Source organism: Triturus cristatus, chromosome 7, assembly GCF_964204655.1.
Source record: "Triturus cristatus chromosome 7, aTriCri1.1, whole genome shotgun sequence".
Taxonomy (NCBI): Eukaryota; Metazoa; Chordata; class Amphibia; order Caudata; family Salamandridae; genus Triturus; species Triturus cristatus.
The window spans coordinates 1,150,655,187-1,150,680,875 of record NC_140590.1 but is presented as its reverse complement, the minus strand read 5'-3'; the positions used below and the strand labels follow the sequence as shown (position 1 = coordinate 1,150,680,875).

Here is a 25,689-nt window from a genome sequence, read left to right as displayed (position 1 = left end):
CACACTGGCCACCCCACTTTGGGACACCGACCTACTTGGCAATCTAAGACACACCTGTGGATTTGACTGTTGGAACTTGATAGGTATCTCTAAGGTGGGAGATCTATGGAAAGGGGGTGGGGTGATTCCCTTCGTCCAACTGCAACTGGAGTATGATTTGGCTCATACCAAGTATTTCGGGTACCTGCAGATCCGGCACGCTTTACTAGCGGTGCTAAAAAGGGAGAGACATCACCAGAATCCTCCCCGCTAGAAGATAGGGTCTTAGAGGGGAATCTCCCAGAAAAAACTATATCGCTCATATATACAAAATTAATTAATAATATGGCTGACCCCCTACTTCGAACAAAATGGGAATACATCGTTGCTGGGTTGGAGGATGAGGAGTGCCATCTCAGCTAGGCTCAGACTCGTACAATTGAAGATGCTCCACAGAATATACCTAGCGGGACCGACGATGGTAAGGATGGGGTATGGCACTGAGGAAGAATGCCTTGGGAGATGTGGACAAGAGGGCACTTTTATACATGCGCTCTGGGAATGTGCGGTCATCCAGAGATACTGGTCTGCGGTAACGAAATGTATGGAACGAATAATGGGCTATAAAACTGACTGTACCATCAAATTAAGTCTCCTGAATATCTGGGGCCTAACATATCTGAGTACTAAAGAGAGAATAGGGGTGACACACAATGATGATTGCTAAAAGAAACATAGCAAGAAAATGGAGGGCGCAGGAGCCACCTACATTGGATGAGTGGGGGTAAGACATGGACTGGTGCATGGTGTCAGAAAGGACTATATATGAATCCAGGGGGTGTCCCACTAAATGGACGTATATCTTGGGAAAATGGAATGATTATAGGGGAGGACATTGAGCCAGATAACCTGCCTTAAGAGTTTAATGCAAATGTGTATGAACATGCATGTGATCTCAGATTTGTCGTTCGCCTTTTGCCAGTATACAGCTCTGTATGTACATGATTGTATGATGTCTACTCTTGTCCTCAATAAAAAAAGTTATGTTTAAAAAAAAAAAAAATCCATCACTGGAATCAGTCTGGGTTTGTTAATAAGAGTTGTTTGATACTAAATACCATAGGTTTTTAGTGAAGCCGTTATGTAGCAGGGAAACCCATTTTGACCAGTGCCCAGTACATACCTTAAGATGGCTCCCCTGTTCACTTGTACTATCAGTAATTGAACTGTCCAGCACAGGGGCATATCTGCTCATGCAGATACGTCTCCACATGTAATATAATGCACCCTGCCTTAGGGCTGTAAGGCCTGCTGTTGGGGTGACTTACAAATATTACTTCCAGTGTTAGGGGACATGGCACCCAAGCGTGTGCTATGTTGTGTTTTCACGTTTTTAGAGCACTCAGTGCACCTTGTCACGCAGCCTGAATTTGGCGGTCTGTATGTGTTTGGTTCTGGGTCCCTTAGAGTGGCACACGAAAGCTGAAGCTCTTAGGGACCCTCTTCAGTACCTATGCCCTCTGTACCAGAGGTACCACTTACTAGGGACTTACAGGGGTGCTAGAGTCCTGGTCACTTGGGGATCAAGTGACCAGTTGTCTTGCTTTGAAGAAAGAACACTGGCACTAGGGATCAGATTAGCAGGAACCCCCTACAACTCAGTCAAAGTTGCATCAATAACCAGACAACAAGTTAGGGGATTACTGTAACAAAAACCCAGTATCCTACAATAAGGAATAACGTGTTTTTTTAAAAACAATTATCCTTAAAAATAATTACTACTTGTTTTTAGCACTCGTACCTTAACAAGAAGTTTAGAATTTGGTGATCTGACTGTCCTTTCGAGTCTGCCATGAGTGATCCTCCCCATACTCTACTGTTGATGACGTGGATTCTTGCCCGTTCTCCCCCACCCACCCCAAAATCATCTATTTAGGTTAGTTTGCTACACATTCAAAATGTCGGTACATTCCTGTCATATTTAAAGCGTCTGTAGACTTCAACTGCACTTCCTCACACTTTTCCCCGTGCTGGCAGCCACTTGATTCTGCAGGGCTCCTCTTGGAGATCTTTTATTTATTTATTGTTTAGGTGTTTATTTTGCATTTTAAATTTGAATTGATGAAGGCTGACTTTTGTCCCCCCTACAACATCCATAAAATGGGCAAAGGTTGTGGGCAAAATGCATGAATACAATTTTTATATACTCTCTTGGGACTGGAGGAAGTGCAAATGTCCAGTTGTGTGTTAATAATTTGTTAATAGGCCGATCTTTTAAAATTCAATTATGACATTAATTTGTTTGTTGAAAGCTTGCAGAAGCTGAAAGTGTCTGATACTGTTGTCTCATGCATGGCATTTCTTTTCTCCCAGGACGACGCTTTTGATCTTGATGCCTACACATTAGCAAAGTCTTACTTTGACCTGAAAGAATATGACCGGGCTGCATATTTCTTGTACAACTGCCACAGCCAGAAAGCATACTTCCTGTATATGTACTCTAGATACTTGGTAAGTTTATTCTTGTTATTGTTAGTGAATAATACATGCTTTGTGGGGTCACTTCCTCTTATTAAAGTTGCCTGTTGGTGTCCTTTCTTGGGCAATAATAGATGCTTAGTAAAGATGATGTTGTATGATAGATGCTTAGGAAGCCCTTTGTCTAGCGCTTCTGTGAGGTCTCATTCTATGAGGTTAGCGTAGTAACTCCAGTTCGTTTGGTATTGTAGCCTTTCTTCTAACCAACCATCTAATTATACTCAAGGTCCTCTTTTCCTTTTAAAGACAAAGGACAGATGGCTATGGCCCTTACCGCTGCCCACCGGATCCTCCTGGTACACTAGGTATCAAATAAAATCCCAGACCACTGGCAATGGCTCCACCACTTATGGACACTGTTGGAATGATTGTCTTTGCCGGCCAGCGTTGACCCCTCAACCTACGTGAAAATATGGACCCCTTTCATTACTATCCTGTCTAAGGAATTCAGAGAACTGTCCTGCCTGGCATACTTGCGTATCCTCAAACTAGTGAGAACACAGTGAGACAGGGATTTGGAAATATGTGGTAGTGAATGGCGCCTGCAACAAGTGTACATGAGTTTGGTTCTCGTTGTTGTGAGGCGGTGCTGACAGGAGGGGGTTAACCCTGAACCCCCTACGTTAAAGACCAAAGGTCCTAAGAATTGCTACAGGCCTGTGCACACGTCTAAGTTGTCTGGTATACTTTGTATTATTCGTTCAACCACAAGAAAATACAATTTCATTAACATATATTGAACATCACAATAAACAGGGATACGTTTTGTGCGTTTCTTCTTTACGGCAACCTTTCAGGAATAAAGAAGAAACACACAACTTCTCCCCTGTTTATTGTGATGTTGAATATATGTTATGTAAATTGTATTTTCTTGTGGTTGAACGTATGATACAAAGTATCCTCAAACTAGTGCCATCGGTTTAGGGTCTAACCAGGTCACAATGGGGTGGTTCCCTGTAATATTATGGTTTCCCTAGCTTCCGCTCACTTCTACATGGGCATCCTTGGAAGGAGGGTGGGGGTGGATCCAAGTTAACACTCCAAAGTCTATTTGTTACTATGCTTCTGAATTCGCAATTGGCCCGGATGAGGTTGTAAGCAAATTGCTGTTTGAAATGCTTGCTCCAATTTTGATAATAAAAAGATTTAATCCATAAAGACAAAGCAACTTGAGAAAGCTGAAATACAGGAGCATGAACACTTGTGAGGCCTCACTACCTTTGCTTCACTACCTCTGCTTCACTACCTCTGCTCTAGATTTCTGAATACAAACATTGTTATCCTTCATGGACCCGGAAAAGGGGCATTGTGCACGACCGCTGTGTGTGGAAGCTGTGACTTCGAACTAGTCAAGTAAAATGTTTTGTCCAAACTAGGCATAACTCTTTGAAAATGATTGGCAACATATAATGTTTGCAGCATTAGTGAATCTTTGCCCAAGTTTTTAGCCTGGCAGGTAACCTAAAAAAAATGTGCTGTGCAGTTGTACCAACATAAGTTCATGAAGCAGGTTGAATACCTTAAATGAAGTGATTTTCTCTGATTTTATCTTAATTAGCAAGCATCTCCATCACAAATACTGTACAGATCCGGGTGACACTAAGTTGCACAACCACGTGTAATGTTTGTTTCTTGTACTCCCTTCAGTCAGGAGAGAAGAAGAAAGACGATGAAACAGTGGACAGTCTTGGTAGGTGCTTGTTCTTTGTCACCTTTTCACCTGCTTACTTTTTATTCATGCTTATCTGACTTCTCACTTTCCTATGGGGGTGTACATAAATAGCTGTGTGTAGGACCTTTTGCTGGAGTAGGCAGGGGGTACCCAGTCAGGATGAGGGCACTTGCAGTGATGCATGAATCACACTAAAAGAATTGAAGAGATTGCTGTATGTCACGATTAAGGCGCATTAGATGAGCGATGTGTGGCCCCTTGTGCTGTGTTAAAAGTGGAGATTGCTTCAGGTAACATTAGCGTTACCATGGCAGAGCTGTGTGGAATTTTATATATGGCATATTGGATGTTGCTTGTTTTTGTGGAGGTGCACAGGCAGAACCAAGTTTAGTCACACTACCACAATGGTGGAAAAGAGCTGTTTTTTCCTGATAATATATGAGACTTGTGTTTGGTTTGTTGTTGGCAGAGCAACAGAGAGTAGGGATTGATCTAATGCTTGGACTAAACCCATGCAGGCAGCATATACTGGTCTGATGCTATGGACATCTTTCATGTTTACGTGTATTTCAGGTCCTCTGGAGAAAGGACAGGTGAAAAACGAGGCCCTGCGAGAGCTGCGCGTGGAGCTGAGCAAGAAGCACAAGGAACTGGAGCTTGATGGATTCGGACTTTATCTGTACGGTTTGTGGAGTCCTTGGTGGAAACAATGTAGCAATTGAATCTTATGTAGCTTTTCACCTTAGTGTACCATGGCAACAGGCTCTGTCTGTATATGTAACTATTAGTGAGTACCTGCAGCACCAGAGCCCTGAATGTACTCTGCTGTGTGTCTAATGGAAGGTTAATGAGTCACTGCAGCTCCAGGGTACTTCCATAGCATAAGCAGGACCTCTGCCAGAGGCAGCACACTGACATATTCACTTCTCTCACTGCAGGTACGGGGTGGTGTTGCGCAAGTTGGACTTGGTGAAGGAGGCCATTGAAGTTTTTGTGGAAGCTACACATGCACTGCCCTTACACTGGGGGGCATGGTTAGAGCTATGCAACCTCATCACTGACAAAGAGATGGTAAGTGTGTGTGTGTGTGTGTGGGCGCATATGTGTGATAGATCACTGGCACTTTTCACTGGTGTGCATGTGCTTGTAGTGTGATTGCATGACAGAAGAACAATAAGAGTGAGCTGAGTGGGGACGTCACCAAAGCTGTACACCAACCTTTGACATTGATAGTAACTTGCCCATCTCAGTGTGGACATTGTATGTGTGTGAGAGTGAGGAGTGCATCTTTTAGGTGACAATTTGTTCCCGCGGATATGGGACATTCTTTCAGCAGGTAGGGAAGCGATGTGTGTTTGTGTGTTTATACACAGAGCGGGGGCATGTCCCTTCCTCACTTGTGCTTTTGTCTCAGCTCAAGCAGCTTTCTTTGCCAGAGTCCTGGGTGAAGGAGTTCTTCCTGGCTCACATTTACACTGAGCTGCAGCTGATCGAGGAGGCGTTGCAGAAGTACCAGAGCCTCATTGATGTAGGCTTCTCCCAGAGCAGTTACATCATCTCCCAGATTGCAGTGGCATACCATAACATTCGAGGTAAGAATGCACTGCATCATTTACCGGTCATTACAGTCCTACTCCTCCTGGCTTTCACTAACTGCAGCTCCTCTCTGCAGATATCGACAAAGCGCTCTCAATTTTCAATAAGTTACGGAAGCAAGATCCCTATAGAATTGAGAACATGGACACTTTCTCAAACCTGCTGTATGTTCGGGTGAGTGGGTATGTCCATCGTCCACCCCTTGTGGGTGATACATTTTCTTTCACTTAAGCAGAGTTTTATGTAGTGTGAACTTGACCCGAATCCAATCAGGTATCAGAGCGCTTTACATAGCACCAGTTACGTTACATGAGGAGACACATTCATTTTTTTTTTTGTTGGGCATGGGGAGATGAAGTGATTTGCCCAGAATCACAGGAGGTTTAGCGTCGTTACCGAGACTCGAACCCAGTTCCCCAGGTCCGAGGTCGAGCGCCTTAACCGTTAGGCCAACTCCTCTCCCCAACTTAACTGATGATTCTCCAGTTGTGCTGGCATAGGTGACCAGAGGAGCTCCCCGCTGAGTGCAATGCACCAGATCTACTGGCTGAAGGGTTAAAGGGAGCTTCCTGCAACTCTGCAGTCCTACAAACTCCAAGGTTAATAGGGGATCTCCTTGCAGAACTGGCAAGAGAGCCACATTCGTCAGGCAAAGGGGCTGAGAGTGGTAAACAAAGTTCCCTTAAGAGGAAATAGTATCATAAAGCATATAAGCAAGTGGCGAATTGATGCTGCTCCTCCTTCCCCCGTTTCCTCTCTGCCCCCCTCACACCCTGCCCCAAGCACATTCAGATGAAAGATGCGAGGAGGAACCCCCGACAGAGATGCAGGAACAGAGATAATAGGGAGCTCCTTTTAGAATGAAAAATAATGTTTGACACAGGACCAGAGCGAGAGGACTTCCTAGAAGGCATATATTAATACTAGTTATCCTGGCACTGTAGTATTTGCAAAAACCAGAAGTCTTATTTAGTGCATTTTCTTTCCAGGTTTTATCTATTGATGGTCTTGTCTTGTTTTTTTCCCCCTAGAGTATGAAGCCAGAGCTCAGTTATCTGGCTCACGATTTGTGCGAGATCGACAAGTATCGTGTGGAGACATGCTGTGTTATTGGTGAGAGCAGTTGTCGTCTTATGTTCCAAAAGGGTAGCCTCCTGTGATTCCTCTTAATGTCCCTCTCTCTCTCTCACGTACACCCCCAAGCATCTTTTAGTGGTGACGCTCTGGTAATCTCCCTTGGCCTGTCCTAACCCTTCCTCATTTTGTAGGTAATTACTACAGTTTGCGTTCTCAACACGAGAAGGCAGCCCTGTACTTCCAGCGAGCTTTGAAGCTAAATCCACGCTACCTTGGAGCTTGGACCCTTATGGGCCATGAGTACATGGAAATGAAGAACACGTCGGCAGCAATCCAAGCATACAGGTAATGAGGGAAAATGAGCCTTCTACACAATGGTAATGGATGGCGAGGTATGTACATACCATTATTGGACTTTTGGCGGGGCTTTTTCATACAGTTGGGTAGAAAGCAGGGTGTCTGAGCATAAGCATTATGAGGGAAGTCTTCTGTGCATACTATTGTTCATAAAACAAGTATCTGATGCGTAGATGATGGGTATGAGGAGGTGGGGTGTTTTAAGTAGTAATGTAGAAGTAACTAGGCCGCAGTGAAGGGACTACTCTTGATATTCCCCAAAAACATATTTGTGGCTACACCTTCTTCATCATAGCCAAATTGTCTCTCACTGATATTTGCACAGCACTAATCACTTTTCTGTGGTGCCTAAAATTATTGTAATTCCATAGTAGGCTCAGGCACGCTTGGTTGCCAAATACGATTGTAAAGTCTCACCAGTATACCATTGCAGTAGCTAATCAATTAAAATTAAGATGCTGTAATTGCTGCCCACTTTTGTTTCCAAGAACAAAATGACAGAACCATGCCTGACTATTCACTCTGTTATGGACTTCCACTGTAATTAGCCCAGAGTGATAACTGCCTGTGATAAAAACGGTCACCCAACAGGTTTCAAATAAATATTCATTTGAAGTTTACAAATATCTGACTAGCGCTGTATGTGATTTTATTTTTGTTATTGTAATTTTTGTCTATTCTATTTCTGCATGCCTTCATTGTTCCATTTTTAGGGATATGCGTAAAGTATAAAATGTTACATTTCTGAAGTGTCTTGGGACACAGTGGTTGCCTAGTTCTGAACGCAACAGAGCATGTAGTAAGACCACTCGGGAGTATTGCCTTAATACCATCCAGCAAATGATGTTTAGTTGTCCTAATCCTTCAGTTTTAGCTTTCGAGCTTATATGTTCATACTTTTTACAGACACGCGATTGAGGTGAACAAGAGAGATTACAGAGCTTGGTATGGGTTGGGGCAAACCTATGAGATCCTCAAAATGCCTTTTTACTGCCTATATTACTACAGACGCGCTCATCAGCTCAGGTAACCACCAATTTGCAGCAGAGTGCAAATTTGCATGACATATGTATGCTTGTATGACAAAGGGGAAAGGCTTGCCTGAGTTGCATGTACTGTGTTTGGGATTGCTGAGCGATGGAAAGGAGCACGTTTGCTATAGGCCATGATTGGCTATTTTCTGCCACTCTTTCTCTTTGGTTCATGCAGTAGACTTCAACTATTAATGCATCTTCTTTTCTAACAGGCCCAATGACTCTCGAATGCTGGTTGCTCTAGGAGAATGCTATGAGAAACTCAACCAGCTAGTGGAAGCAAAAAAGGTAACTAATGCTTGGGCATTGAAAGGCAATGAGGGCAATAGTATCTCGGAAATGGGTCTCTAGCATTACGGTAACTCTAAAGTGAATCGGCAGCATGATTGGGGAGCACGGAAAAGGAATTTGGCGCATGGCTTTGAAAGCCAAGAGCACATGGTCCTAAGGTATTGGCACAGGGGTGCATCAAGCATCTAGGACTTATTTGAGCCTCTTGTATGGGACTGCCACATGTCTGTAGGGAGTGCCTTTGGGGCATTGCTCTGTGAAAGGGTCCTGGGGCATAGCTCTGGTATAGGGTAAGTGCTTTGGTGCAGGGCTTTGGGCACAGTGAACGGTCTCTAGGCTTTGGCTGAGGCACAAGGAGAGGGCTCTGGGGCATGGTCTGATATAGCGAATGGAGCTATTCCCAATTTAGAGAGAACATCCAAAAGGAAGGGTTACATCCCTTCAAGTCAAGTGCGAGCCTAAGTTCCATTTTGCAGCCTTTAGTTCTGTGTATAGCCTTATTGATAAAGGCTTTTAAGGTGACTCTGGATCATTCCACAGCAAGCTCAATGCCTTCATAGGTCAGATGTACAAATGATTGAGACAGTAGACGCAGTGTTGGAAGCTGGACTACTTTGCAGATGTTCCCCCCCCCCCCCCCCCCCCCACTTATTGCCCTCATTGAACTACTAGATGCTAGTTTTGTTTACACTGACAGTGCACTGAATCTTGCTAGCCAGGCTCCAGCGCAAGTGTTCTTTTCCCTAAAACTAACATATTCAATTGTAACCCAATTGGAAAGGCCTTTAGCACCCTTGTAAGTCCATAGTAAATAGTACCCCTAATACCTAGGACATGGGTACTAAAGAGGGTCCCTAAGTGCTGCAGCATGTCTTATGCCACCCTAAGGGACCAATGCAAACATTGCATGAAGATTGTCACTGCAGGCTGCATGAAATGGCGCAAGCCCCTTCTGAAAGCACAACATTGCACACTCCCTGTGTGCAATTCCCATACACTGCATGTACTATATGTAAGTCACCCCTACAGCAGGCCTTAAGAGCCCTAAAGCAGGATGCATTCTATTACATGTGAGGACGTATCTGCATGAGCAGATAAATCCCGTGATGTCTATTAGTTATTGCAAGTGAACAAGGAACCCATCTTAAATGTATGTACTGGGCACTGGTCATTACGAGTTACCAAGCAACATAATGGCTTCACTTAAAATAATGGTGTTTGGTATCAAACACCGCATCTGGACAAATCCATACTGATGCCGGTATCGGATTTGTCCAGACATGCGTCTAAGAGGGCACCTCTAAGGTGCCCTCTGAAAACCTACTAGTCCTCTAGTGTGCTGGCTGACTGGTATCGTTCAGCCTCCCATCACAGATGACTTTCTGACCCCCTGGAGATGAGAGCCTGTGCTTTCTGAGGTCAGAAACAATGTCTGGGGAAAGTGTTCACACCACCTCCAGTAGGATTGCTAGTAACTCTGCATACCAAGGCCAGAGGCTTCAAAGCCTCTGCTGCCTTTGATCTGTGCCCCTGGCTTCCCCCCCCAGATCTGGGAGGTGCCACCCCCTGCTCTGAGGCCCATTTGGCACCAGGACAGATGGGAAATTAGCTATGCAGGATGGTGTGTTGCACCCCCAGGCTAGTCACACCCCCAGGCTAGTCACACCCCCAGGCTAGTCACACCCCCAGGCTAGTCACACCCCCAGGCTAGTCACACCCCCAGGCTAGTCACACCCCCAGGCTAGTCACACCCCCAGGCTAGTCACACCCTCAGGCTAGTCACACCCTCAGAGTGGACTGTCTGTTGTTTTCCACAAAAGAAGGGTTCCACCATTTTGATTTTGCTGGAACTAGGAACTCTGGGACAGGGTTATGCCCGCTCTGCACAGGAAGTGTTCATATAAGTGTGTAGTGACCCAAAGGGTAAGTAGCCCATTGGCTAGTACACTTCCCCTCCACACTCCTAAATTGAGTATTTAGGGGGCCCCCTTACATCAGGAAAGCAAGTCAAGACTTCTACTGGAAACCGTGGAGGATGAAGAAGGACCGACAGTGAGAACTGAGTACCTGCACTAAAGATTCGCGCCAACTCCACAAAGAGCTGGACACCCTCCCCAAACCCTTTGAGGACCGTCCAGCACCTCAACACTTCCCTGCACTAGCAGGCACCGAATGCAGCTACCCGGTCCATCGTTCTGTCGACCCCCCTGGGCCCACCAAGGGAGCAGCACCCCAGCTTTGTGTTCCAGGAGGTCAATCCATCTCTCCAAGTTTGGAGGTGCTAAGACCCCCAGGAGCCGCCCTGCACCAATACCCTTGGTACCATAGCAGTTGCTGCAAGGAAGGCTTGTTGCATGTCCAGTCCAGACACCACCGACCTACAGTGGAGGGGCATCAGGCTCCATGAGGCCAGCACAGATTGTGGCCCTGCTGCCCTGTTTGCCCCCCCTTCACCAGGTCTCCGATTCAGGATGTGAGCCTTTGAAAGCGCGACCCTGCCGGACAAAACTCCTATGCACCCAAACCCACGGAAATCAATGATGTCCCTGTGCCCTAGAGACCCTCAAGAACTGAGCTGGGTTGTGCTTGGCTGGTCCCCCAGTCCCCGCTTGCAGTCTTTTTACAGATAACGTTTCCCATTGACTTTAACGGATGGCGTTTGAGGCTACCATCGTAACCAGCACCTCTGCGTCCGGATACACCTGGGCAGACCGGATTGAACTGCTGGTGTTTTTTTTTTACCTTGGCCCCTACTCGCCTTAAATCCAGAAGAAACGTCCTATAAGTCGTTAGCAAGTTACCCTATGCAGTGAATGTTTCTCCCATAAGATACCATTACCGCATTCGAGACTCATGCCTCAAATCTGACAGCTGTAGTTTTCTACTGTGGGATTTGATAGCGTCTAAAGTAATTATCCGATAAAAAAGTTTTAGTGCCTAGAATTAGTTAATTTTATTTTTCTAAATTGGTCCCGGGTTTCTTCTCGCATGTGTCTCATTTACTGACTATGTGTGCTCAACAAATGCCTAACACTGCCCTTTGATGAGCCTAAACTGCTCGCCCATTCTACCGCACGAGCGCATTTGGGATTATTAATTTAAGCCCTGTAAGCCAATAGGGGTCATCTGGACTTTTTACGTAGTGCACCTCATTTTGGTACAGTACATTAAAAGCCAGCTTCCTACACCTAGCATTATTAAAAATGCTGTATATATTACTGACCAAAACCCAGGACTGATTTTTGTGAAGTATATAAATACGGAATCTTGAAAGGTAGGATTGCCAGCCGCACATTTCTTTAATGTATTATGCCTCACAGTGACAGTCTGAGACCCACAGGGATTCAGCAGGTTAAAACTAGAGCCCAAACCCACTTCTACTATTCTCATCAGTGACTTGGGTTTTCTGAAATTCCGTAGTAACTGCAAAGCACTCTTAGCTGCCACTTCTCCTTTGGGGCCAAAGCAAGCGAGCCTGTCTCAAAGGCTCGTCAGTTGAAAGTAATTCTAGAGACGGACAAAGCTGTGCTTACAGTAAGTGTGTGGTCAGGTGGTAGATTGTCTTTCAGAGTAAATTCCTGGGACACATTGCGGGCGTAGGTTGGACTCTTGCAACATTGTCAGGTTGATCTACAGGTATGTATGTATTTCAGTTTTGGTAACCTGTTAGGGCACTATATTTTTCTATTTATTCATACTGCAAGTTTTATGGTTTAGTTCATTTCTTTTCTAATTCACAGGATACTTGCTTTTTATCCTGACCAGTAACAGCTTTTAATCCCTTGACTTTCTGATTTTCCCTTCCCTCGTTTACCCCTTGGTGTTTGTCATCAGAGGCGGCTCTGCTGCTGAAAACTGTTATAAATAGGTTAGTTGATGACTAGTCCATGTTTCTGATACTGCATTTCTTCTTTTGTAGTGTTACTGGAGAGCATATGCTGTGGGAGATGTGGAGAAGATGGCTCTGGTCAAACTAGCAAAGTAAGAGTTTGTTTTTACTCTGTTAATACTCGCCTGCCTGGTGCTTTCTGTAGTGCTTTCTTTCTCATTGAGCCAGCCTGTTTACTGCCTTCCTAGGCTCCACGAGCAACTGAACGAGTCCGAGCAGGCGGCTCAGTGCTACATCAAGTATGTCCAGGATATCTACTCATGTGGGGTAAGGAAGTTGCAAGGTTCTTGGGGTGCATTGCTCTACCTAATTGTATTGTGATTGTACTAACTCTGTGCGGTGCTTTGTTTTTATTTAAATAGGTTTTGCTTGGCGGGAAGAGGTGGTCTGTGTGTTTGGATTGTGGCATAATGAACACATTGTGTGTCTTCTCTTCCTCCTCAGGAGATTGTAGAGCACCAGGAGGTCAGCACAGCCTTCCGATACCTCGCTCAGTATTACTTCAAGTGCAAGCTGTGGGATGAGGCATCTGCCTGTGCTCAGAAATGCTTCAATTTCAATGATGTGAGTTCATGGACTTTTATTAATGAGCTGTTAATGGCCAACCACAATGTTGTCAGTTACGGTAGGAGTATGTCTCACAAACAATGGGTTGACATTTGCCAGAGTCTTGTAGCTGGTTTGCTGAGTTGGTGTAAGAAGACCTCAAAGCAGTGTGCACTCTTTAATGATTGCTGATAGTTTTCACATTGATGTGCAGTGCGAGCTGAATACAGGTTAATGTGTTCTTGCATGAGTGCAGTGCACAGGCTGAATAAAGAAGTGTTTGGGCAGCGAAGTTTGGTAGGGTCAATCCAGGGGATTGTACTGGATTGACACACAAGCATCTTAATTGGTGACTGAGGGCACCTTCGTCACCTTCAATTACTGATGTACAAGTTTTTTATTTTTCTATGCATGAATGTTTGCTGAGGAATCTTGGGGCTGTGAGTACCAGTTGTACTGTTTTAACAGTGGCGCCTGCATGTGAAAATGGATAGACAAAATCCCCCCACCCCCCAAAAACTTTGCAGGTTGTATATGTGGTTCTCTGCCCAGGCCAGGTATTGCTGGTCTATTGCATGGCAGGAGCAGATATACCATCCTGTAGCAGGCCCTTTTAAACTAGAAAACAACAAAGTACTATTTTTCCCTGACTACATTGTCGCAGCACATTATTTTGAGGGGTCCTTCTTACCAGCCAAAGGAAGTCATAGAGCTGTTCCCAGTGAAGTTAAAAATCACAATGGGCTATAAGTCAATGTGCTTCATGAACCCGGATGAAGTATGGCAATGAACGGACCAGTGTTTCCCCTGTTACCTGAATGATTTCTCAAAACACCGTAAGATGCCTCCAAGAGCAACCTATAAAGTACTTACCTGGCACATTTATGTTTTGGACTTGAAGCAATGTTAAATACAGTCCTACCCAAGGCACAGAGGTGGTAACATTGTAGTACTGCAGGAAACTCCTCTTACAAGCGAAGAAGTGCTTAAACTACAGTGTACATGGAGGGGGACAGATAATGGCGTATTTTTCATATGCTAGAAGGGCAGTAATATGGATCTGACTGGCACCCTGCTTAATGCACTCAACACATACATTGATACCAATGGCAGATATGTTCTGGCTCCTGGGAGGCTTGATGGCCAAGAAATTTACACACGTAATGTAGATCAACTCAAATTGTTTGAAGAACCACCATCCAAGATTGCAATATGGCTGCAATCAACTTTGCAGCAAACTTGGCAGGTCCCACCCACTATCAGGCGCTGAAATGTGGTTAGAGTATCTACAGTGTGCAACATCTGGAAACAACAATAGGATCTAACAGATGCATGGAAACACCTACACCCATCATTGAGAGAGTACCTTTTTTATTCTCCAGTGCATAAGCTTCACATTAGGTTATACAGTATACTGTGCTTAAAGCGCATACTATGATCAGCCACCCAAGCTGAATACAGGCCGATTAAAAATCCTACCTTGACCCGGAGAGAGGCTGCTGGGCTTCGTGGCGGGGCTCGGACGCTGCGAGGCTCCTGGAGGTCGTTGGAGCCCAGAACTACACTACCCAGAATCCCGAGCGGGCATTTCCGCCCGACATCGCGCCCGGAGGCGCAGAAATACCGCAAGGCTCCCTTGTGGAGCGGGGGCCGATTAAAAATCCTACCTTGACCCGGAGAGAGGCTGCTGGGCTTCGTGGCGGGGCTCGGACGCTGCGAGGCTCCTGGAGGTCGTTGGAGCCCAGAACTACACTACCCAGAATCCCGAGCGGGCATTTCCGCCCGACATCGCGCCCGGAGGCGCAGAAATACCGCAAGGCTCCCTTGTGGAGCGGGGGCCGATTAAAAATCCTACCTTGACCCGGAGAGAGGCTGCTGGGCTTCGTGGCGGGGCTCGGACGCTGCGAGGCTCCTGGAGGTCGTTGGAGCCCAGAACTACACTACCCAGAATCCCGAGCGGGCATTTCCGCCCGACATCGCGCCCGGAGGCGCAGAAATACCGCAAGGCTAACCCCGGGACGCGCGCGGGCGGCGCCGGGCTGAGCTCGGGCAGAGGGCGGGCCGTCTGTGGCCGTCCGAGGACGTTGGAGGTCGGGTTGGGCCACCCCCCCAAATCCGAGTGCACTGATGACATCGTATTGACTGAGACCTGAGGTACTGTGCTACGTTAAAAGGCTTTTTCACAGTTTTGGTGGGGGCTTGTGACATTTACGCTCCATTACTATTAAGACTTCCATAAACTAGTGTGTGTTTCCTCTGTGTTTGTGGTAACTCCTCCGGCCGTGGATCGTGTACCATGGGTAAAAGGAAAGCTGTAGAAGGAGGATCCATGGCCAGTAGTAAAAAGGGTAAAAAACCGAAGAAAAGTATTCACTCTGCCATGAATTGCGTCCTGACAAGAATTGAGGGGATAGTTAATGATTGTGAGGATTCGCTAGTTGATGGGCAGGTGGAGGATCAGTTAACTAAAACACCTTCTAACTCAACTCGCACGATCCCATCTATGTTCCATACTCAGTGCTCGATTAAACAGCAAAGTATTATCTCACCCCCCGATACAATCACCTCTGACCCTCAAATATCATCTAAACAGACCGTGGGCACTATGAATGGTACAGAAGGAGATTTAGACACTCCTCATTGTGCCCCCCAATCCATCTTATGCTCTAACAGGTTTGCCCCCCTTGATCCTGATTTATTCCAAGTAACTAGCTCTGTCACAATACTTGCTGACGATTCCGAGGCCCCAGTTACACCTGATGCTTACTCCTTAGCGACTCTTTTGGAGAGAATCAAGAAATTAGAGGAGTTAGTGGGGGCCCTTACCAAGAGGGTCGAGAGTCTTAGTTTAGGTCAAGCACCCCCCACGATTTCTCCTCTACCTCTACCATCTTCCGGGGCAGTTCCCTGCAGGATGAAGCCTGTTCCCCCAAAGCCAATTCCTGCCAAAACTAATGCCGGTCATGTACAGGAGGGGGCTCATAATGCGGATATTACATCTAGAATAAACGGCCGGATTAACTCATATGCGGACATGACAAGATGCCCTGACCCAGCAAGCACACCGAATGTTAAGACCTTTAACAGACGCCCCCCTCGTTTTTTTCCATCTCATAGACAGGGCAATAACAACCAATCACTCCACTCCCCAGCCAATTCGGCAAATTTCCAACCTGTGCATGCCAACTCCTCTGTCTTTATGACCCATGTTCCAAAATTGTCACCAAGGTCCACCTTTGAAAACAGTGTATCTCTTCATAACAAAGCCATACACTGGTTGAGACATGTTCGAGGGTGTAGATCAATCATTAGAGAGGACATCATAAGGGCAAAAAGGCTATCACGGGCGGATGCTTCTTCAGATTGTATCGAGATCGTGTTTGGGGACCCTGTCTTAGCAGAAAATTTATTACTCCTGGAGTTTAGGTCATCTCCTCCCGCTCTTTCTTCAATCCAGGTTCGTAGGTTCCCCGCATGGTCTGAACAGAGGGGGGGACAGGACTCCGGCTTAGGACAGGTGGATTGACTAACCAATCTCCACATGACTCCCCCTGCACATATTTCCACATCTCATTCCATTGGGGGGCTGGATTCGAACACTATCCCCATTTCCAACCAGTCCTCAAACGATTTGGGTGAAACAATTGATACTCTGGTAATCAATGAGGGATGCCAAGATAGTCAGGTGGTGGACTTGAGGACCCCCCTAACTCCTGCTCCCACGAGCGTTATCAATTTTTTATCATGGAACATTGCGGGGCTCGGGAAGAATCTCGCAGATCCTGTTTGGAGCGATTTCATCGACAAGTTTGATGTCATCCTCTTCCAGGAAACCTGGAGTTTGGTACCCCTGCATAGATCAGGGTTCATCACTCATTTTGTCCCCGCAATCAGATCCATAAGAGGACGTCCATCGGGGGGTCTCCTAATTTGGATTAACATCAACTTGAACTGGGCAATCAAGAGGCACGTAATTATATCTCACGACCTCCTCCATTTATCAATCAACGGGGTCGACGACCAACCCCCGCTTGAAATATTCAATATCTATGCTAGGGGGACCCCTGGAGCACGGGAAAGCCCTGCTGTATCGGCTCTTGAGGCCGAATTAACAGCATTCGCTTTCAAGGTGGATGTCGTCGTTGCCGGGGACTTTAATTGCACTTTTGAGCCCCTGAGCAGCGACGACATCCTGGGCATTGGAGATGCCGACTCTAAGCAGGGCATACCCCAACTTACTCTTCCGCCAATAAAGAAATGGTCTAAGAGGGCTCTGCAACTTAATGCGCTAACATTGGAGTTCAATCTGAGGGCCACAAATGGACGAACTTGCTCAGATGGCCAGGGAGCCCCTACTTTCACAAGGACTAGAGCTCCCTCGCGCATTGATTACATTCTGTTGGGCATCGAGCTTTGGCCAGATCTTATTGACATGGAAGTAATCAACAGGTGTGAGAGCGATCACAGCCCCCTGTTCATGAAGCTCAAGCGTGAGTCTGTTACTACTTCCATCGAGTATTCCAACAAACAGAGGCCTGGGGCAAGAGAGGTTGTCCCGACCAATTGTAATAGGCGTCTTAAGTGGCCAAGGGTGGTAAAACGCGAATTGGACCTGGGAAAAATAAAAAGGATAGTGGAAGAAGGTTCTATAGCCCTGGATATGCCCAGGGGCTGTCTTTCACAGGCCCCTTCTCCCCAACACTTCTTAGAGGTATATCATCAAACAGTGACAAGGGTGGGGAACTTTTTTGTGTTACAGGAAAAGGGGGACCATAAGTGCCCTCCCCCCAAATCAGAAAACCTTTGGTTCTCAAAGGCGTGCAGGGAAAAAAGACAGATTCTATCTGAAGCCATTAAACATAAGGTTCAACCGGCCATTGTTAAAGCCCGAAAAATTTATTACGAAACTATCAGGAAGGCAAAGAGACTGTGGGAGGAAAGCCATTGGCAGGATTTAAAGGCCGCAGCTTTACAAAAAGACAACTCCCTTCTGGAGTCTCATTAATGTCCGGTCCAAGGGAAGAGCTGACCCAATCCCCAATCATATAACGGGGAGTCAATGGCACCAGCACTTCTCTGATCTTTACTCTTTTGGGGAAAAAATGGCTCCAGAGAATCTGACCCCGGTAATTGAGAACTTGGTACCCCTGGAGATAGAGGCCGCGTTTGGCCTATCAGAGGTCCTCTCTGCAATTAATATGATTGCCCCAGGAAAAGCAGCAGGACCTGATGGCCTCCCTGGCGACCTCTTGCTACACGACAAAGACCTATGGGCAGAATTTATTCTACGCATTTTAAATAACTTAGCTTTGGGATGCCCGGTTCCGGATTCTTGGAAGGGGGCGGAGGTGGTGGCCATTTATAAGAAAGGGGACAGGGGGGACCCTGCCAACTACAGACCGATTAGTTTAATCGATGTCCTACAAAAAGTGGTTGGCAGAGTCCTCACTAGAATCAAGACCTGGATAGATGAGGAGGGTATCCTGAGCCATTTTCAAGCCGGTTTTAGGGAAGGGGTTGGCACCATTGACCAGGTCTTCAGATTCTGTACCATACATTGGAAATCTGTAATTATCGAAAAAGGCAGCCTGTATTTGGCTTTTATTGATTTAAAAACGGCCTTTGACCTGGTCCCACGATTACAGCTGTGGCAGGTCTTGTATGACTTGGGCATCCCCCCCCCTAATCTTGGACCTCCTCAAACGCCTTCACGAAGGGAATTTTGCTAAAGTCCGTTGGGGGCATCAGGGACAGCTCACAGAGAGGATCACCGTCGAGAAAGGAGTACGCCAGGGCTGTGTTTTAGCCCCGACCCTGTTCTCTCTCTTTATAAATGGGGTGGCAGACCACTTGAGAGAGGACACGGTCGATGCACCAACCCTGTGCGGGGAAAAAACACCCACCCTGCTCTTTGCTGACGACACTCTGTTGATATCTAAAAGCCCTATGGGCCTACAAAGATTGCTCTCCCGCTTCTCCCATTTTTGTGACACCAGGGGCTTGAAAATAAACACTTCTAAAACCAAGCTAATGGCACTATCACCCTCTAGAAATTTTAGGAATAACATTAAGCTTAACGACACTACTCTTGAGCTAGTTGAGGCTTTTGATTACCTTGGAGTCAGGGTAAACAATAAGCTAAAATGGGCTCCCCATCTATCGAAAATGCTTCTTGCCCATAAGAGAGCCTCAGGGGCAATAGCGAAACACCAGAGACTCTCCTACACCAGGCCCATTGCCGCGGCAGTTAAGGTCTATGAGGGGAAGGCAATGCCAGCGGCCCTATACGGGGCAGAACTGTGGGGGTTCGAAAACCTAACAGAGCTGCTTAGATCTGAGAATAAGTTCTTCAGAGACTTATTGTCGCTCCCTCTGTCTACCCCACTAGTTCCTCTCCGTTATGATCTTGGCAGACAAAACTTTAGCAATGTAGCCAGGCTGCGCCCATTACTATACTGGGCAAGGCTCCGGAGAACCCCTGAACTCCTCCACTATGCATCTGCCCTCGACGAGCTAATAAAACTCGGAGCTGAGCGTAAGATCCCCTGGGTATCAAATTTGAAAAAGGAGCTCCAGAAGATAGGTCTGGAAGAGGCCTGGGTAACCCAGCTCCCCCCACCCAAACCTGTGATAAAGAAGGCTTACTGGGAGCTAACTTTAAATTTCCTGGATGTGAAACCTGCACCTAGCATGGAACCCTTTCTGGACATTATTGAATCTCCTGAAGATAGGTCCCTTTATCTCAAGATGAGATATGGTACACTCCCACTCTTCGAGGTTCAATCTAGATGGAGCACGGCACCCGTAAGTTCGAAAGGCTGTCCCGGTTGTGCCTCGCCCTTGGAGTCTATTGGTCATTTTCTGTTTGCATGCAAAGCATACCGGCAACCAAGAGCGAGATGGTTGACACCGGTTTGTAAAAATATGGGGACCAGGTCTGCCAGGGTGGCATTGCGTATCTTGATCTATGACACATCAGTCCCTAGTGTCATCTGTGGGACTGCTAAATACCTGGGCTGGGCCTGGAGGATCAGACGCAAGCTCCTTAAGGTGCAATAAATTTAAGATATAAACTTATCCCTGTTGCCCATAAAGAATATCATTGCCAAAGGTACTGACAAATGGGGGTCTTTGTTTACACTCTACATGCATATTTATTGCTATCTTTTATTGCTTTTAATTGTATAAGGTTCAAAGCATATAGTTGTAGTGGGTTTTTAAAACTGTTTTTATATTTATTGTACCAAACTTTTATGATATGTTTTTAATATATCGAATAAAGTAACTACAACAACAACGAATACATAGGCAGAACTTTGTTCATCCATAAACTGTGAATGCTAAGCATCCCCCAAAGGGCGGCACACAACTCTTGTCATGGAGACTGCAGGGTAAAATATTGAGATCAAATTTATTGCGAATCACTCCGTCGCTAGAAACAATTACTTCAATAAAAATTATGGCACCGCCTCTAACAGACTAATACAATGGGAGGCATTTAAAATGGTCATCAGAGGCCACTGCATCAAGACGACAGTAGGGGTTAGGAAGGACCTAGTGACTGAAATTACAGAATTTAACATTACGCTTAAAGAAGGTTAGCGTAGACACAATCCCTGATGGACAGAAGCAGTTGCTGGAGCCCAAGTAAAAGTGTATCGAAACTTCTCTGCCTTACTGCAAAGAATACCTCGGGTGGGTGTTCACAGAATGTGATCGCACAGGCAGGTTACTCGCCTGGTTAACAATACCAGAGCTCCATGACCCACCGAGAACAGAGCACCACAGGAGACAGAATTTAAACAACTGAAGGTATCAACAGGGAGTTTGTACCATATGACTGAGCGCTATATAACAATACTGCAAGCAACAACTCTGTATCTATAATTGATTACCTACATTACAAATGACTCGGCTGTCCCATCAGCAGATGGAAGCACTAGACTTCCCCATAACTGAAAGTAAAATCAAAGATGGCGTACGTGTGCTGGCAAAGTACCAGGCTCAGATGGGTTGCCCATCGAATTCTGTCAGGCATATACAGACATCTTAGCGCCACGCCACAGGTTCACCTCCTCACTAGAATATGGTTCCCTTCCCACATCAACGAATGAAGCCCTAGTAGTCTCACTATCAAAAAACCCATAGGTAACCCCACTGACAGCCTCCTAGAGACCTCTCTCAGTTAAATACTGATTACAAAAATTATTAGTAAAGTACTGGCCAGTAGAATACAACCAACTGATACACCCGGATCAAAATGGATTTATAGCCAGGAGAAATACACCATTATATATAAGGGGACTGGTATGGGGAATGAATGAGACCCTGCCTCCCCTTACTTGGTCCTCATTAGATCACTAGATATCAAAAAATCTTTCTATATGTTTGAGTAACGGTTCTTGATTCAAGTGTTGCGACGCTTGAGATTAGCCCATTAAATCATTAACTGGATTAAACTCTTCTATTCGAATTCCATAGCCTGAATCAAACCTGGGAGACTGATCTCAGTCATTTGTGGTAAGCCGAGGGTCCCATCAGGATGCTCGCTATCGCTGATTCTGTTTGCATTGGCGGTGTAACCCCTGGCATTGGCGGCCAGACAGGTGTGATGCACTGAGGGTATTGGACTTTAGGATGGGACTCGCACAGTTTCACTATATGCGGATGACATAATATTGTTTCTAAGAGATTGAAACACTGTAAATACCCACAGCCACTGGTCTGTTGTCAACAGTTGGTGAACACTCTTACCAACTTGTCAACTGAACTAAGACTTGTACATTTCCCGTCATTGTACCTGCTCCAAGGGTATTGACAGAAGGGAGATAATGTAGGACATGCAATGCAGCGTTGTGATTTGTCTGAGCGACCTAGTTTGGCGCTCAGACCGGGACAGGGAGCCTTTGCATGTTCCTCACCAGGCTGTGTAATGCAAGACAGCCGGCCAAGCAGTCATGCCCACTTGGAGCACCATTTCTTTGTGGGATTGGTGCAAGCCACCCTGTGCCACCACCCCCGCCCTGCCCTAACCCAGCCCCATAGTGAAAAATAAAATTATAATAACGAGGCTATCATTTTATTTTTCCGTTCTCCTGCTCTGAAAGCAGTGGGGCAACACTCCTCCGCCTTAGCGGTGGCTCTGGCTAAGCTGAAATTGCACAAAGACAAAGTCGGACTGGTTCTGCCAGATATTTGATTGTAATACCTGGAAGGCACAGGTGCAGTGGATTTCCAGATGGGCAAAGAGAAAACTGGCAGAAATGGGTCTGACATAGTTCATTGCATATCAAGGACAACTAAACTTTGAACTACTGATTGCAAGCACTCCCTCCACGTATAAGTTGGGGCTGTTTGCAGCTGCAATGTACAACTGGAAATATGTGCTAACAAAAAAACAAAGGCGAGCCCAAGGTAGGCACCAGAAGGCCCCCTAGTTGGATTCCCAACTGCTAGAGGTTATTTCAGAGCAGTCCAGCTCCATCCCCAGACGAGACTAAGGTTGGACACAGTTGTGGATTACTTTGATTCCGATAGGAGGGCATTGCTTGAAACTGAAGGACTGCCAGGTGGGAAATTCTTACAATACACTATGCTGCAAAATGCATTAAAACAGTTTGAAAACCCCAAATATAGAGCCGCAACATGACGTCGTCCTGTTAATGTACACCTTGGGACTCGACCGGTGAGTGGTCATCTGGTTCTATCAAGCCTCTGTTAATATGACCAAAATGAATCTTAGGTTTTCATGCAACAACTGGGAAACAGACCTTAACCGTGTCCTAGTAGATGGAGATTGGGCTTGAATTTTGAAATGCACATGCAAAGATAATGATTCGCATAGATATTCTCTAAACCCCCAAAAAATGTAGTCAGATTTTAGGCAGGATCCCCTCGTCATGCCCTAGGCATACACAAGATGCAGCAGGGTTTTCTCATATGCCCTGGGATTGTCCAATTTTAACACCTAATTGGGCAGGAATTGCCTCACTTCTCAAACTGACCTTGCAGGGAGTTGGCTTGTGCACAGCAGAGGGCTGCCTGCTATAGCAATTTGCCCGCCCCACAACCCATAAGGCATGTAGCAGATTTATAGACCAAGTTATATAAATGGTTAAAGAGCAATGGTCATGAACTGGAAATCAACATTTGCCCCCACAATACCATTACAAAAAAGATGAGTTTCAAAGTGAGCAGAAACAGTTACAAAGAGGAGAACCCAGAGACTTATTTAAAGACTATTATGAGTCAGTGGGATGAAATACTGCAATCCTTAAATGCAAACATCATAGGCCATGTGCCTACATTTTAGCATCGCGAAATGGGTTAAGCTTCACATTGCAGTGATCCTCCTGCTGATCACAACAAATTAGGAAGACACGACATGGCTAGCCCTGCTCAAAACACAGCGTTTTCACACATCTCGCACTCAAGATATGTACCTTGCGCCTCGTCTATCATAATCAAGGCAACAAGCATACACTACAAACCACACTTAGCATTGTAGATTCATGCAAGATTTTGGGGGATGGAGCGTCTTTCTTATTTAGTACCTTGCCCGTTGGCTTTATTACTTCTTAAGGGAAACGTGTCCCAACCCTTAGTTTAGGAATATCTAGAACTGGACTATGAAACCGTTTTCAGCCATATCAGTAGATGTAAAAAGAAATTGCATTGATTCAGACTCTGCATTATGTGTAACACTCGACTTGCATAAAAACGAAATATACCAACAGTCATGATATTTAAGCTTAAATACCCCACTTGGGTTGCTCTACTGTGCGGGATTTGTGCAAGTCTGTCATTGCAGGTTTGCTGTTTTATTTTTTTATTTTTTTTTATTTTTATAAAGCTGGCAACTTGCTTTTATCTGTAGTGCTGTTGACAGGCTATCCATGGCGTGGTTTCTATCTGTGCTGTTAAACATATAACACATTAAAAAAAAAACCTTCTGGTTAAAACACTCTTGTGAAAGTCCTGAAAGTCCTCTATTTAACTGAATTCCCGCCGGTGGTCGAAATGGGCTTGCTACTATATTCCACGGTTTATGAACATACAAGAAAAGCTGATGATGGAGAAGGAAAAGATGCTTACTTGTAAAAGCATCATTCTCCATTTTAGACCTGTTCTTTGAATTCAAACACCTCTTTCTCTTTGCTGTAGCATTATAGAAGAGGGCCTTGACCACTCTGGCCTGTAAAAATAAAGTGGTTAACTGTTTATGCAAAGCAGCATATAGAATCCTTAAAAGAGCACAGCACAATTTCCTTCATCTAAAACAATGTCTATAGCACCATTTCTTTGTGGTATAGGTTCAGAGCCAAAAGTAAGTTGTAGCACTGTTTTACAAATTAAAATTGAACGAAAAAGAACATGTTAAGAATTATAGACAGGCGTTTTTTTGCAGATAGGTTTGCAAAAAGGTTACAAATGTAAAATTTGTTCTGGGATTCTGCACATGAACAAGAATATTCTACTGTTTATAAATATTAAAAGAAATACATATGCTAGAATACTCGCATTGCAAGTAACTTCCTTCTGGTTTTTCTCCCAGACACGAGAGGAGGGCAAAGCACTTCTTCGACAGATCCTTCAACTGCGGAACCAGGGAGACGGTGGTTCCACAGAGTCATCCAGCGCAGCACCCTTCTTCCTGCCGCAGCCCCTGTCTGCGAGCAACACCCCCACACGCCGGGTGTCTCCACTCAACTTGTCTTCTGTTACACCCTAACACCACCGTACATGGACACCTTCCAATACAGAGTTGGATAGAGGGGTGCTAGTGCTGTCCTTGGGTCAGGCTGGTCCTGCTCACTTCAGTTTCTGAACAGGTGCTGTGCAGCACACTCAGCAATGCAGAACATTGTGGAATGCTTTCACTGGGTATACTCCCTTTGTTCAGACAGGACAGCACACTGAAGTTTTGTGAACGTTTTTCGTCCATGTGATGGTGGTACTCACCCCTTTTGGGCACTGGAGCTTTTTTTATTATGACTTATTTGGATATGTAACCTTACCTGAGATCCCACCTGTGCAGTTCAAAACAAAAAGTAAAGAGGAGATTTCTGCGCAGGTTGAACGGAAATGCAATTGCTGTGAACAAAGCAAACTCTGTGGTATCTTGTAAGGATGATTTGCACATATGCAGGCGTGAGATCCTGTACTTGGAAATTGGCCTGGTGTGGACACCTGCACAACCACAATGAGAGGAAAGGAAACCCTGCTTGGCTATAGGGGGCACAAGGATTACCTACAAAGCTCCTTATGAAATGGTTATTTTGACTAAAAGACAGTCACACCATTTTTATATAGAAAATAAAGGCATGTCTGACTGAACCTTGTGACGAAGCAAGTAATACGCATTTTGGCTTGAAAATGCATCTGAGAAGTTCCTAGCCTTGGATTGGACTGGTGGATGTACATTGTTTTCCCACAACAGAGAGCTTATTAAATCTCGTTTCTTGGTCTTTGGTTTGTCTTGTCTCTCATAGGCGATAACCATTAATGTGCATTGTAGTTACAGCAGCCATCTTTGTTTTGGGGCAGGTTCTAAAAGTTGGTTCTGTCTTGGGCCTGCAGATCCATGGTTCTGGAAAAAAACTTCCCACTCGGTGCCCTCTCTCACACTTAAAGAAATAAGCAATTTTGTGTGTTTACACTGTAGGTTCTGTGGAGTTTAGATGGTCTTTCTCACCCTCTACATTCTTACT

General features: G+C 45.5%; 1 protein-coding gene across 1 annotated transcript in view; it reads left to right on the top strand.

Annotated features, from left to right (window-relative positions):
- The window catches only part of CDC23 (cell division cycle 23), a 57,051-nt gene extending 31,605 nt beyond the window's left edge, over positions 1-25,446 (top strand). The window contains exons 3-16 of the mRNA XM_085618379.1: positions 2,353-2,490; positions 4,165-4,207; positions 4,763-4,868; positions 5,128-5,260; positions 5,604-5,781; positions 5,862-5,959; positions 6,817-6,898; positions 7,054-7,207; positions 8,126-8,245; positions 8,466-8,541; positions 12,464-12,525; positions 12,622-12,700; positions 12,878-12,997; positions 24,534-25,446. Of these exons, the coding sequence (XP_085474505.1) occupies positions 2,353-2,490; positions 4,165-4,207; positions 4,763-4,868; positions 5,128-5,260; positions 5,604-5,781; positions 5,862-5,959; positions 6,817-6,898; positions 7,054-7,207; positions 8,126-8,245; positions 8,466-8,541; positions 12,464-12,525; positions 12,622-12,700; positions 12,878-12,997; positions 24,534-24,710 (1,566 nt within the window). The 3' untranslated portion in view covers positions 24,711-25,446. The remainder of the gene's footprint in view (positions 1-2,352; positions 2,491-4,164; positions 4,208-4,762; positions 4,869-5,127; positions 5,261-5,603; positions 5,782-5,861; positions 5,960-6,816; positions 6,899-7,053; positions 7,208-8,125; positions 8,246-8,465; positions 8,542-12,463; positions 12,526-12,621; positions 12,701-12,877; positions 12,998-24,533) is intronic.
- Positions 25,447-25,689: the final 243 nt, after the last annotated feature.